At 33.5% G+C, this 12,466-nt stretch overlaps 2 protein-coding genes across 2 annotated transcripts; both read left to right on the top strand.

Annotated features, from left to right (window-relative positions):
• Positions 1-512: 512 nt before the first annotated feature.
• Positions 513-1,274, top strand: LOC128160735 (uncharacterized protein K02A2.6-like). The gene has a single exon (XM_052824079.1). The coding sequence runs from the start codon at positions 513-515 to the stop codon at positions 1,272-1,274; it is 762 nt and encodes a 253-aa protein (XP_052680039.1).
• Positions 1,275-4,518: 3,244 nt separating this feature from the next.
• On the top strand, positions 4,519-10,138 carry LOC128161804 (uncharacterized). The gene is made up of 5 exons (XM_052825208.1): positions 4,519-5,127; positions 5,348-5,540; positions 6,580-6,896; positions 7,145-7,405; positions 7,492-10,138. Exons 1-5 carry the CDS (start codon positions 4,662-4,664, stop codon positions 9,444-9,446), a joined length of 3,192 nt encoding a protein of 1,063 aa, XP_052681168.1. The 5' UTR covers positions 4,519-4,661; the 3' UTR covers positions 9,447-10,138.
• Positions 10,139-12,466: the final 2,328 nt, after the last annotated feature.

The following is a 12,466-nucleotide window of genomic DNA, read 5'->3' as shown; positions in this document are numbered from 1 at the left end:
GATTCAGCTGATTGCTATTTTAAATCAGCTGTCTGCCGGAAGTGTAACAGGACATTACAGGTAAAGGAAAACAAAAATTCAAACCAAGAAAACAAAAGAAATTTGTCCGAAATGTTGACCAGACAAGTAATGACAGTGATTCATCATGCGAAATCGAAAAATTGAGCATTTATTCAGTTATCAAGACTGCTGATCATCCTATACTCTTAAAAGTTAGAGGAAATGGAAAAGAAATTCCAATGGAATTGGATACCGGATCAGCTGTGTCCGTAATATCAGAGCAAAAGTTCCGAGAAATTTTCGGTAAGCAGCCATTAAAACCAAGCAAAATCAATCTCCGCACATATTCTGGTGAAAAACATTAACCAGTTGGAGTCCTAGATGTAAAAGTTGAAAACAATGGACAAAGTGCAGTTTGTGAGCTGTATGTTGTAGAAAAAGGGACATCAACCCTATTTGGACGGTCATGGCTAAAAGAAATAAAACTCGAATGGAAAAATGTCAAAAGCATCATGACGGTTGCCACAGAAAAACCTGAAAGCCAAACGAAAATTCGTGAAATATTACAAAAATATAGCTCAGTGTTCGCTGATGGAATCGGTAAAGTCCATGGAATCAAAGGAAATCTACATCTAATTGATGATGCGAAAGCAATTTTCTGTAAGGCACGACCAGTTCCATATGATTTGAAACCAAAAATTGAACGAGAACTAGGAAATCTAGAAAATATTGGAATTCTAGAAAAAGTGGACACCAGCAATTGGGCAACACCAATTGTACAAGTTCCCAAGAAAAATGGAAAAGTTAGGATCTGTGGAGACTTCAAGGTCACACTCAACGCTCAGCTAAACGTAGACCTATATCCCTTACCGAAAATAGAGGATATATTTGCGTCCTTGTCCAATGGAGAACATTTCTCTAAAATTGATTTGAGACAAGCATATCTACACATGGAAATGGAAGAAAAATCCAAAACGTACCTGACGAAAAATACCCGCAAAGGATTGTATCGATATAACAGACTGTTGTATGGGGTAGCATCGGCACCATCAATTTGGCAAAGAACTATGGACCAGATTCTACAAGGATTACCAGGTGTTCACTGCATATTAGATGACATGATAGTCACTGGCAAAACCGATGAGGAACATTTAAGAAATTTGGATAGTGTTCTTCAACGCCTCCAGAAATTTGGATTAAGGGCTTACCTTGAAAAATGTTACTTTTTCAAAGACAGTGTCCAATATTGTGGACATGAAGTCACAAAAGATTGAATCTGGAAAACAAAAGACAAAATTGATGCTGTATTAAGGACGCCAGCACCTGAAAATCTTACGCAACTGAGATCATTTCTTGGACTGGTGAAATCAGATCTGGCAAGTGAACTGAAACCAATGCATGAACTGATGGAAAAAGATGTAAATGGTCATTGAATGAAAGCCAACAGAAAGCTTTTTAAAAGGCAAAAAGGCTTATTACTTCCGATACGGTCCGGGCTCATTATGACCCAGATATGGACTTGTACCTCGCTTGTGACGCCTCACCATATGGAATAGGAGCTGTGTTGTCACACAAATACGAAAATGGAAGTGAACGACCAATTGCTTACATATCAAAAACATTGACAAAGACTGAACGAAACTATGCACAAATCGACAAAGAAGCACTGGCGATATATTGTGCGGTAAAAAATTCTATCCTTATCTTTTTGGACGGAAGTTTACACTGATCACAGATCACTAACCATTAACTTCGATTTTTCATCCTTCAAAAAGTATCCCTGTAACCTCCGCTTCAATATTGCAAAGATACGCTGTATTTCTATCAGGATTCACCTATGAAATCATGTACAAAAGTACAAAGAATCACACAAACGCAGATGCATTGTCAAGACTTCCCATGAAGTCAAATGAAAATGATGAGCCAGATGCATCTGATATTTTCAACATTGAACAAATTGAAAATTTGCCCGTTACTGCAATGGAAATTGCAAGAGAAACAAAAAGAAATCCGATGCTGAGTTGTGTTTATCAACATGTGACATCAGGATGGAAAAAGCCAGAGGACACATCTCTGATGCTGTTTTACAATCGTAGAGATGAAATAACCACACAACATTGGTGTTTGATGTGGGGAATCAGAGTCAATATTCCAACGAAACTTCGACAAAACATACTGGAAACTCTACATGCATCTCACCAAGGCATCAGTACATCCCTGGGAATGGCCGTCAGCGCCTTGGCAGAGAATACACATCGACGTCGCCGGACCATTATTAAATAAGAATTTTCCCATTGATGTGGATGCGAACTCAAAATGGCCTGAAGTTTTTTCCAATGAAAAAAATAACTTCCTTTAAAACCATTGAAATTTTGCGTACAGTTTTCGCACGAAACGGAATTCCAGAACAGATTATATCAGACAATGGACCACAGTTTACATCACACGAATTTGACGAATTCATTAGGAAAAATGGAATTAAACATTTTAAATCCGCTCCGTACCACCCTGCTACTAATGGTTTAGCGGAGAGATTCGTGCAAACGTTCAAACGTAGCCTAAAGTCGATGAGAAATCAAGAAATGTCACTCAACAAAAAGATTGCAAATTTCTTACTGTTGCATAGGAACGCGCCTCACAGCGTTACAAATAAAACACCGGCAAAATTATTTCATGGAAGAAATCTTAGGACATGCTTAGATCTCATTAGACCTGACACAAGAAAAACTGTAACCGATAAAATCATGAAAAATGCGGTGGAGGAAAGAGGAACAACTCGTAATTTCAAAGAAAACGACCATGTTATCGTGTAAGATTACAGAAAGGGTGAAAAATGGATAGACGGGACAAATTAAATTAAAATTAGGACCACTATCATATGAAGTTACAACCGAACAAGGGAGCGTGTGGAAAAGACATATCGATCAAATGCGAGATTCGAATAAAAAAATCGATGAACCGAGTTACTGTGACGACCCTACATCAGAGTTCAAAGAGCAAACAACGTTGACCACCGCTGCGCCATCAAACAACGAGTGTACCGATACCATACCGACTAAAAACGCGCCACTAATGAGACGTTATCCGACACGTGCACGTAATAAAACCAAAAGACTCATTGAAGAATGTTAATTTTAATAGTAGACATTGTGACGATATCATAATCATATATACCTTGATTTTCATAACTGTAGATTAGTTTTGTGTTGTTTGAATTACTCTTTATCGTTTATGTTCATAAATTTGAAGGGAGGAAATGTTATGTTTATACTGATAAAATCTTAAGTTCTAGCATCTCTCGCATAAATAAAACAATGTTTAGGGCGGTAATTGATTCGGACATTTATAAATGGGAAACTCCGTAGTTTATTTATATTATGAGCACTGGCTCTGCTAAAGTTGATATTTGATAGTCTGAGAACTTTTTGTGATGTACCTTAATGGATTCTCAGTTAATAAAATGTAGCCATAGTAAAGGACGTGTTTGTATTTCTTAATACACAACACATACCGTCTTTTCAGATTCCTTTATTGATGATATCATTATCTTTAGTGACTGTTGGGAAAGTCACATTAGACACTTACAAGTAGTGTTAAGTTCATTACAGAAAGCTGGTTTGATTGTCAACCAAAAAAAATGTGAGTTTGATGCATGTCAGATGGAATTCTTAGGGCACTTGGTAGGAAATAGTCAAGTTCAACCAACAGCAGAGAAAATTCAATCTATCTTGAATATTCCTGTTCCAGTCAAGAAAAAAGAGGTAATGTCTTTCTGAGGGTCTATTTGTTTTCTGTAAGATTTATTTATTATCTTTAGTTAACTTCAAAAGAATTCGTTTTTTTCTTCAAATTTTCGATACAATGGAAAAGATGTGTTACACAACTATGATTAAGAATAACAAACACGTAACAAGCGAAAAAACAGTTTATCTTTCTTCTAAAATATCATTATAATGTTTAATGTCATGAAAACTTTGAAAATTTACATACATGCAATTATCAATGCACAACTGACTGTAAAAAGTTAATTTCTGAGCAAGATTTTCATCCATCTATGACTGAGTGAAGGTGAGAAGCGAATGACATCGCCATTGGTTTCCGGGGGAATGGCCTTCAAAGACTTCAAAGCTTTTTGGGGGAAAAGATGAAAGCTAACTTTTAAGTATAAAAATACTTTTCGCTGCACAATTTCTAGATACATATAGAAAACATTCAACATTTTCGAACTTTGCTAAACATCATATCAATTTTTCCTCTCTTCAATTACTCGCTTTTATTGACTTTGGATGCATTATATGTGATTCTTGAGAAAAATACATTTTTGTGTAAAATCACTTTGTACAACTTAATATCATTGTATTGCGCTGAAACTCTAAGTAAAAAAGATGCATATTAAAATATATATCAGCAAATTTAATTGTTGTTCGGGTAAGGGATTTGACTTGGCCTTCTACCAGTTGTGTCTTTCCTCTTTGTTAATAACAACAAATTATATAAAGCCCAGTTTTTAATTTTTATTGTTGTAAAGCTAAAACGGAAGAAATAAGGAAGATGTTGCACAAAAAATGTTGAACAAGGAAGTTTTAGGAGCAAAATTGAACTATCTCCAAGTAGGGAACATAAATTTCATGTAAGAAAATTGCTATCTAATATTTGACTGAATGAAAATGACATCGCATAGAAATATAACACAATTCATTGAGAAGAATGTATGCAGAAATGTGTTGGATGGACTGTGGACACCGAATGATAATGAAGAGCAGTCCATAGAATTTATTTACACAAATTCATTAATGGAACTACAAAGTAATGAAAATGTGAAAGAGAGCACTAACAAAACATCAAAATCTTTTGATCAAACAGTTGAAGGTGTAAAAAACTTTCGTAAAGAAAATTCAGATGAACAACCTTTTTTGAAAACTGGACAGCAAGAACTTCCTCGTGATTGTGAAGTTGAAAAGAAAGAGGAACCCAGCGTAGGTATAATGGCAGACATAGATGACATAGACTATTTTGATAGCGATGAAGAGTTAATGGAAAAAAACGATGTGAACTATGCCGAAAAAGACTTGCAATTTATCTTTGATGGAGTGATCACGAAAGCCGACTCTAGTGAAGGAAGATATAGTAAGTAATATTGGGTTTTTTTCATTTCTTAGTAAGACATTTTCACTTATTATTCCCATTCAAGATTCAATTTTATCATTGGATATTTTTTAGATTCTTTTTTTAATATAAAATTTGATTGATTTTTCTGATTCTTCATTTGTAACATTTGCCTAATTAAATAGAGACCGATTTTGATTAATGTATGTAGCTATGTAAAATTTTATATTTCTTTTCATAGGTGAAGGTTTAGACACATATAAAAACATGCCGATTTATAAAAGATCAATACAGAAGTTTGCCAGTGATAACGGTTTTGAAATACATGACATTATTCCTGACGGAAACTGCATGTTTCGGTCGCTTTCTGACCAGTTTATGATAAATGGATGCATGGGGTGCAGCGCAGAACATCTACGATATGTTGCCGTTCAGTAAGATTTGCTACTACGATACATAAAGGTGTTTAATTGATGAGGGTGGGTGAACAATATATTACCCATCACATTACGTGAGATTTGCATAGATATCTAGACAGGCACTTGTCTGTAGGTCATGCCATATGACTTCAGCTTTGGCGTCACGATCTGCATTCCATTCGATAACGTTCGGGGAATGTATTGAAGCGTTTGTGAATACAGTTATAGATTTTTTAAACTCCGTTAAATAGATGTGGTCTTTAATGCTAGTTTTACTGAATTCAATATCATCGAAATTTCTAGCTTTAAAGTTCTATATAAAGTAACTTTGAATATATTGATGGTTTTGAGACTCTTCCTGCTACGTATAAACAACTTAAAGAAAAAAATGCATATTGAAAGTCAATTTAATCGGAAAATATTTAGCGTAGTTTTGTTCGGGGGGAGGGGCTTAAATATTAATATGAATCACGGTCGGGAAACCTGAAGACATATCCTAATTATATTGTAAATCGTGTTTTCAGACAAGAAATAATTACAAATGAGTCACAAAAATACCATATCAAAATATAGTATTGAATGTGTCTATCAACATGAAATACATAAGATTTAAGGAAATGTTCACGTTATAAGTATTCTAACTGAATCAACAATACTGTTTTCCGTTTTTTATGGATACCTTAAGATTGCTGTGTACCTAAACAATTGAGATATAAGTGCAATTTCTTTATCCATAAATCAAATACCAGATAAATGCTTTAATTATTGTATTTCTGCTATTTCTTTATTAAGTATTATATTAAAGTAAATCAATGAAGTTTTAGAGAACGAACGTTCAGTCCTCTAATTGTAAAGCATTTGATTTTAGGATAACATAACATAACATAACATAACATAACATAACATAATCGATGTTAAAATCAAAATATGTTTTTGTTTAAAAAGCTTATATATATCAAGTAGATATTCTCTTGTGATTTGAATTTATCTGATAAATCATCATATTTAGAGATTGCTTATACTTTAATCAGAATAATATTTTTGGTTCTTTTAGATACTTAAGGGAACACCCATTTATAGAGGAAAGTCATCATAGACAGTCTTTTCTGTGTAAAGAAACTTGGGATGATTATCTCCAACGAATGTCAAAGGACAAAGAATGGGGAGATCATCTAGTTCTCCAGGCTGTCGTTGATGCTTTCGACATCCATATCACTGTAATTAATGTTTTTCAGTATGATGTTAGACGAACAATTCTTCAACCAGAGTCTAACGCTAAAAGAAGACGCATACGTATTTTCCTTGGACACATTGGAGAATTCCATTATTTGAGTCTGCGACCAAGGGACTGGCGCCATCAATGGCCTTTTAGTAAACTTTTTTTTTCATTAAAATCCAATCGGAAAATACATACAAATATATAAATGAAATTAGATTCAATTTAAAATGATGCACGAGATCATCAAAATGTCTTAAATTCCTAATATTAGAAAACGCTACAGCACTTTATGTTTATAATGTTAATTACTCTAGTTAGCTAGTTAGGATGCCCAATAATACTAATTGTGATGTTTAAAACAAAAGGATTTATGGAGGGTTTTTTTGTTGTTTTTTTGCAGAATCAATTCTGTGCAGAATACTTGCTTGTTCTCGACACTTCTCCCCGTCAGCAAGACTAGACATTATAAGAAACAAATTTGGAGAAATCAAAGCGGGTAAAACACTGTCGGAAGAAGAATATACAGACAGAATCGGAACTCACACTGAAAATTTCCGCACAAACAGTACCGAGTCCACGGATTGTTTTGAAGAAAATCATGGAGATAATATGTACCTTGAAATATATTCTATAAATGAGTCAGAACTCCAAGCAACGTCAGGTAAGACACAATTCCACGTTAATTTTTAAATTTGATTTGTGGGAAATGTAATTCAAGCAACTAACACTATTTTAATTTAATTTTAGAAACTACAGTTAGCAGTTTATTAGATCCAATGAATATAGATGATGTTACCGGGATTCCGTTCTTCCATCTTTCTTATATATTTAAACAACTTTTTCTAAACCGTCTCATTAACCCGTACATAGGGATGAATGTCCCGCTGTTGTACCATAATGTGTGTATCGTATTTCTCGGATCAAATGCAACAGGAATGGATGTTTATTTAAAAGATATAAGCAAATTGCAAGAAAAAAGGGATTTTTATAACACCCATCGCCAAAAACAAGTGCTCTCAGCTGCCATTTGCCCGAAAGATATTCTTGTTAAACATACTGAAGGTAGCCGTTACCCTAAAGTATCCTTTTATGCTGACTCTTCCAGGACACATTCAGGTTATAGTCACATTAAGGTTCCATATAACGAAGTTGTGACGCCTGGACAAGAGGTTGTAAAAAGGGACAATGAAATCTATCTCAGAGATTTAAATATACCAACAGCCCCTCCAAACTTAAATCTTCCCAAAAACATCAGTGTGAAATATATTAGTTTGTTGTGTGACACATTCCCTCCACATGCACAGGTATGGATGAAACGAGAGCGACAATTTTCTTTCCCTTCGGAAAGGCTTGTGCAACGAATTCTAAGTCGGAGATGTTTATTAATAAAGAAAGCACACCCACAGAGTAGAGATCCAGACATTGAGTGGAAGTACGATTTTTCATTAGCTGAACAAGAGATGTTCATGACTGGACTGACCGAACATCAAATATATGGATTCCATGTGTTTAAAGTCCTTACTGAAAATGCAACATTTCATATGTCAAAAAAATTAAAATATAGCCATTTGATTGCTGTATATTTCAAAGCTTTGGAAGATATTCCTGTTGAATTGTGGGAAACAAATGTCAGTGGGTGTTTGCTCTTTGTCACAAGCTCCTTAGTAGCCCGTTTAAAAGCAAGGCATCTTCCTCACTATTTCATGTCTTCGTTTAATCTTATAGAGAGCTTTTCACCAGAGGAGATCAACGAGATCTGTGTAAATATTGAATGTATCCGTATGTTTCCATTGACTGTTATACAAATAACAGCTGAAAACCATGGTTATAATTTTGCTGAAAATTTGATAAGGATGGTTCTTAAAGACTGCAAAGATTTTAAAGAAAACAGAGATTCGATAACATTATTCACCGAAGCATTTATGCCAGGAACTGTCGGTTCCATGAAGGTGTACACCAGGCTTGGTTTTTACAACAGTGCATTAGATATTTTCAGATACCTCTATGAGCAGATGCTCTTTCTTCGAATGTCGGACGGTAGCTGTGAAATTCCTAGTTGTCTGGATACATTTGAGAAAATATTAGAAAGCTTTCACCAAAGATCTACTCGTATCATTCTTGCAAGATTATTTGACAAAAAATTTGCAACTAATATTTTAAGCAAAGTCGTCGATAAGCGTGCAACATTTGCAAAAGATATCCTTCCCTGGAAACCATATTTTCAAATGGAATGGATGGAAATTCCAAAACAAATGGATACTGACTTAAACTCGTTGGCAGATTATTTCTTTTCTTGTAGTATAAAAGAAAGTGATAAAAGAAATAGAATCCTTGCAACTGTAACATTAGAGACAGCTATAGCTTGTGTGCAAAAATCTATTGAAATGGATGCAATTAATTGTGATGAAATAGAAGACCAAAGTCTGAAAGAAGAAATAACAGCTCAAAAAGAACAGCATTTGTTAGTCCTCCGTGGGAAGCTGCGCGAGTTTTACATTTCTCTTTATGATATTTCACTGCTGTTCTTAACATTTTCCCCCTTAGATAAACACATGAATGAGATTGAAAAACTATGCATCGAGCTACCAGAAATGGCACATTATGCCATTAACATGTTTACATATTTGAAAAATGAAGAAAAAGCTAACGAGTACAGACAAAAAATTATAACGAAAAAAGATAGCGATATGATAACACATTAAATTGTTTTTAAAAAAAGGATGAAACCTGATCTACCCCCGCCTTCAAGAACAGACATTTTGCACTGTAGGTAAAATGCAGATGGTAAAAAGTGATCAGCTTGAATATGCATTTTTATATTGCAGTCCTAATTTAAAGGAAGAGAATTGAACTATATGATCAGGAAACGCTATGTTTTAGAGGTCCATGGTTGCCTATTCATTGCTCTTATTTACGAAAATATCGCTGTCTATACGGAATAGAAAAATGCTTTCTAAGCTTTATTTCCTTGTCTGTTTGAAAATATGAATATCACACGTATATGAATATACCATTGTAAATTAATGAATACCATGTGGAATTTCTCTTTGCATGCTCTATATATTGCCCTACTGGTAGCTCAATAATGCTTATTCTTTAGTGCTTGTAACTTACACATTTCTTCGTGCTTTAGAATTTCCCTCCATATCTGCATTCTAGCATCACAAATATATGTTATTAACTTATCACTATAAAAGATATATCTTGCAGATATCTTTCCTTATCAAAAAATTGCCATTGGGTACTTCATTTCTAGGATGTTCTCCTTCAAATTGTACTTATTCAACTTTGCAGACAAATTATAATCAATCCACTCGTTATCTTATAAATGGTTATGAAATTTTATGTTTTCCTGTTATTTTCAATATAACTTTTCTCCTTTTCCTAATTTTTGGGGGAACAGATTGGTGTGGTTTTTTTTTTTTGTTTTTTTTTTTTTTGCTGAACATTTTCAAAGATAATCTCAAAATAAATGGATATGATTTATCTGAATTAAAAAAACCGACCTTGTTAACATGAACAGTAAATGATTAGATATATTGACAAGCTATCATGTCAGTTACATCGCGACAGGGAAGGAAATACGTGATTTTAATTTTAATTAAAAGACTAGTGAGATTTATATTTTTTGTAATATAAATGTCATCATATTTGAAATTATTAAAAAACATATTAACCAAAATAAAAACCAATTTCACGTTAACTTTTATTTTAAAAAAATCCATAAACAATTGTAATGTATTAAGAACATCAGAGAGAGTAGAAGACCTTTTCTTCTCTGTCATCACTATTTAAATGTTATTCATATAATGCAAAAACATACCTTGTCCTTATCAATTTTTCACCGCGGCATGCGTATTTGCAGACATGTAAAGATTGATTTTATATTTGCCCCAATACACAATATTATTCAACACAATTTATGGTTTTCACTTTATACTAGCAATGCTTATTAGATATAATCAATATATTTGCTCTAATTTTACACAACATTATAAACGTTAAAAACAATAAGACCATGCACATTATATACCATACTTATTGTCCAATTGTTCAATTGGTTTTTCTTGATTATATAGTTTTTTTTAAATCTATTTTCGTTTGATTGGGCCTCCTGACTTTACATTGGCTTAAAATTTAATAGTATGTCACACTGTTTTTTTAAAAGTATCTTCAAAATGATCAAAATAAAATAAAATGTTTGCAATTAGTGTTTTATGTGTTTTATTTACGGGTTGCAAACAATTATCGGTGTATTTGGGCTACAAGACCTAGATTTACCTGCCCAGTTACGTAGTATTTAGTAAGTCATTAAACGACAGAGTATACTTGGGCTACTTTGTTACGAGTTTCAACTGTAGAACTGATATGAACATCTTTAAAACACGTATCAAATTTATCAGATTATGTATGTTGTACGTATATATTACTAATATAAGTCGTTTTGGAAAACACAGACAGATTTCAATTTAGCTCTTCCTGTTTGAATCAAATACTTATGAAAGCAGGGATCCCAAACTACGCTGATGATTTTGTTTATATAACTCGACATCAATTATGAGTTACTTTCTACCTTAGTAAACTATATTGTTGACACCTGCCTTTACATTGTTTAACTTTTAAATCATATTACACAAGTGCATTATGAAACATCCCTTTATCTTGAACACTCTAGCACGTTGTTGCTTATTACATCTAAGCATTTTCTTCCATTGCAAATTGAAAGATAACACATTATGCATGTATTATGTTACGTTTTTATAAAGAACAAGTATTCTGAGAGTATTGCATAAGCAATACACGTCCCCTACCGGTTTATATTATTATTCTATAAAAGCTTCGAAGCATACATTTATTTCAAAACTATTATAAACGAGATGTTATCTTTTAATCAGAGATAAAAGAACAGAGGAAATTCAAACTACATAGTTGATATAAAAAAATTGGTAAAATAATACTCTTTATTTTATCTCCTGTAATTTCGCCAAGTCCATTAAGTAATTGCTGGTAGAAATTTGTGAAAATAATGCACTGTTATGCAGAATATCATTTATTAACGTCTTCTCAGACTTCTGTACCCGGCCCGGAATCAACAGAGAAACCCCGATAACGAACCCGATTGTAATAATACAACAAAACCCTGTCGATTAAACTTGACACTATTTTACAGAACTTATTTGTTTGTTAGAAACAATAAAAAAGAATGCTACAAGTAATGCACGATATTATTACTGACTACATACTTTCCTCGTTTATTCAATACACACCGAACCCGATAACATCAAAAAATTGGAATACAAAAATTTATTTTTTTCTCGAAAATATGTCAACCAGAGGCTACAAAAGTGAAAACTTTATCTGTAGTTTGACATTTTGAAGCTGTGCAGCAAATTTCATATTATTCCTCAAACGCATAAAGAAAAAAAAGTGTGGAAAACTGTAGTGGGACAGACAGACGGACAATGGACCTCACAAAACAAGGTAAAGTTATAACAGTATAGAATCAATGCGGGAAAACGCAGACGCAAAGTATGTAAATGCGCAATGATACAAATTATATGTAAAAATCTATTTGCACATATTATATTCATGTAATGGAGGTGGGGGTCGGGGTGGAGACTTTGTTATAGCGAAAGTACATTTTTTTTCAGGGATTTGCAATGGGAAACACTGACATATTTATTCACTCGGGTTTTCTCGGGACTCATCTCACACCTTTTCA

Source organism: Crassostrea angulata, chromosome 8 (genome assembly GCF_025612915.1).
Source record: "Crassostrea angulata isolate pt1a10 chromosome 8, ASM2561291v2, whole genome shotgun sequence".
In the NCBI taxonomy this organism is placed as follows: Eukaryota; Metazoa; Mollusca; class Bivalvia; order Ostreida; family Ostreidae; genus Magallana; species Magallana angulata.
Note: the sequence above shows the minus strand (reverse complement) of the source record. Positions and strands in the feature narration are given on the sequence as shown.

What these genes read in the sequence shown, in the direction of transcription:
- LOC128161804 (XM_052825208.1), top strand. Translation starts at nt 4,662, where the DNA reads ATGAAAATGACATCGCATAGAAATATAACACAATTCATTGAGAAGAAT. An exon ending in CTCTAGTGAAGGAAGATATA is followed by an intron (nt 5,128 to 5,347) that starts GTAAGTAATATT and finishes TTCTTTTCATAG; the next exon opens with GTGAAGGTTTAGACACATAT. An exon ending in GCGCCATCAATGGCCTTTTA is followed by an intron (nt 6,897 to 7,144) that starts GTAAACTTTTTT and finishes GTTTTTTTGCAG; the next exon opens with AATCAATTCTGTGCAGAATA.
- LOC128160735 (XM_052824079.1), top strand. Translation starts at nt 513, where the DNA reads ATGACGGTTGCCACAGAAAAACCTGAAAGCCAAACGAAAATTCGTGAA.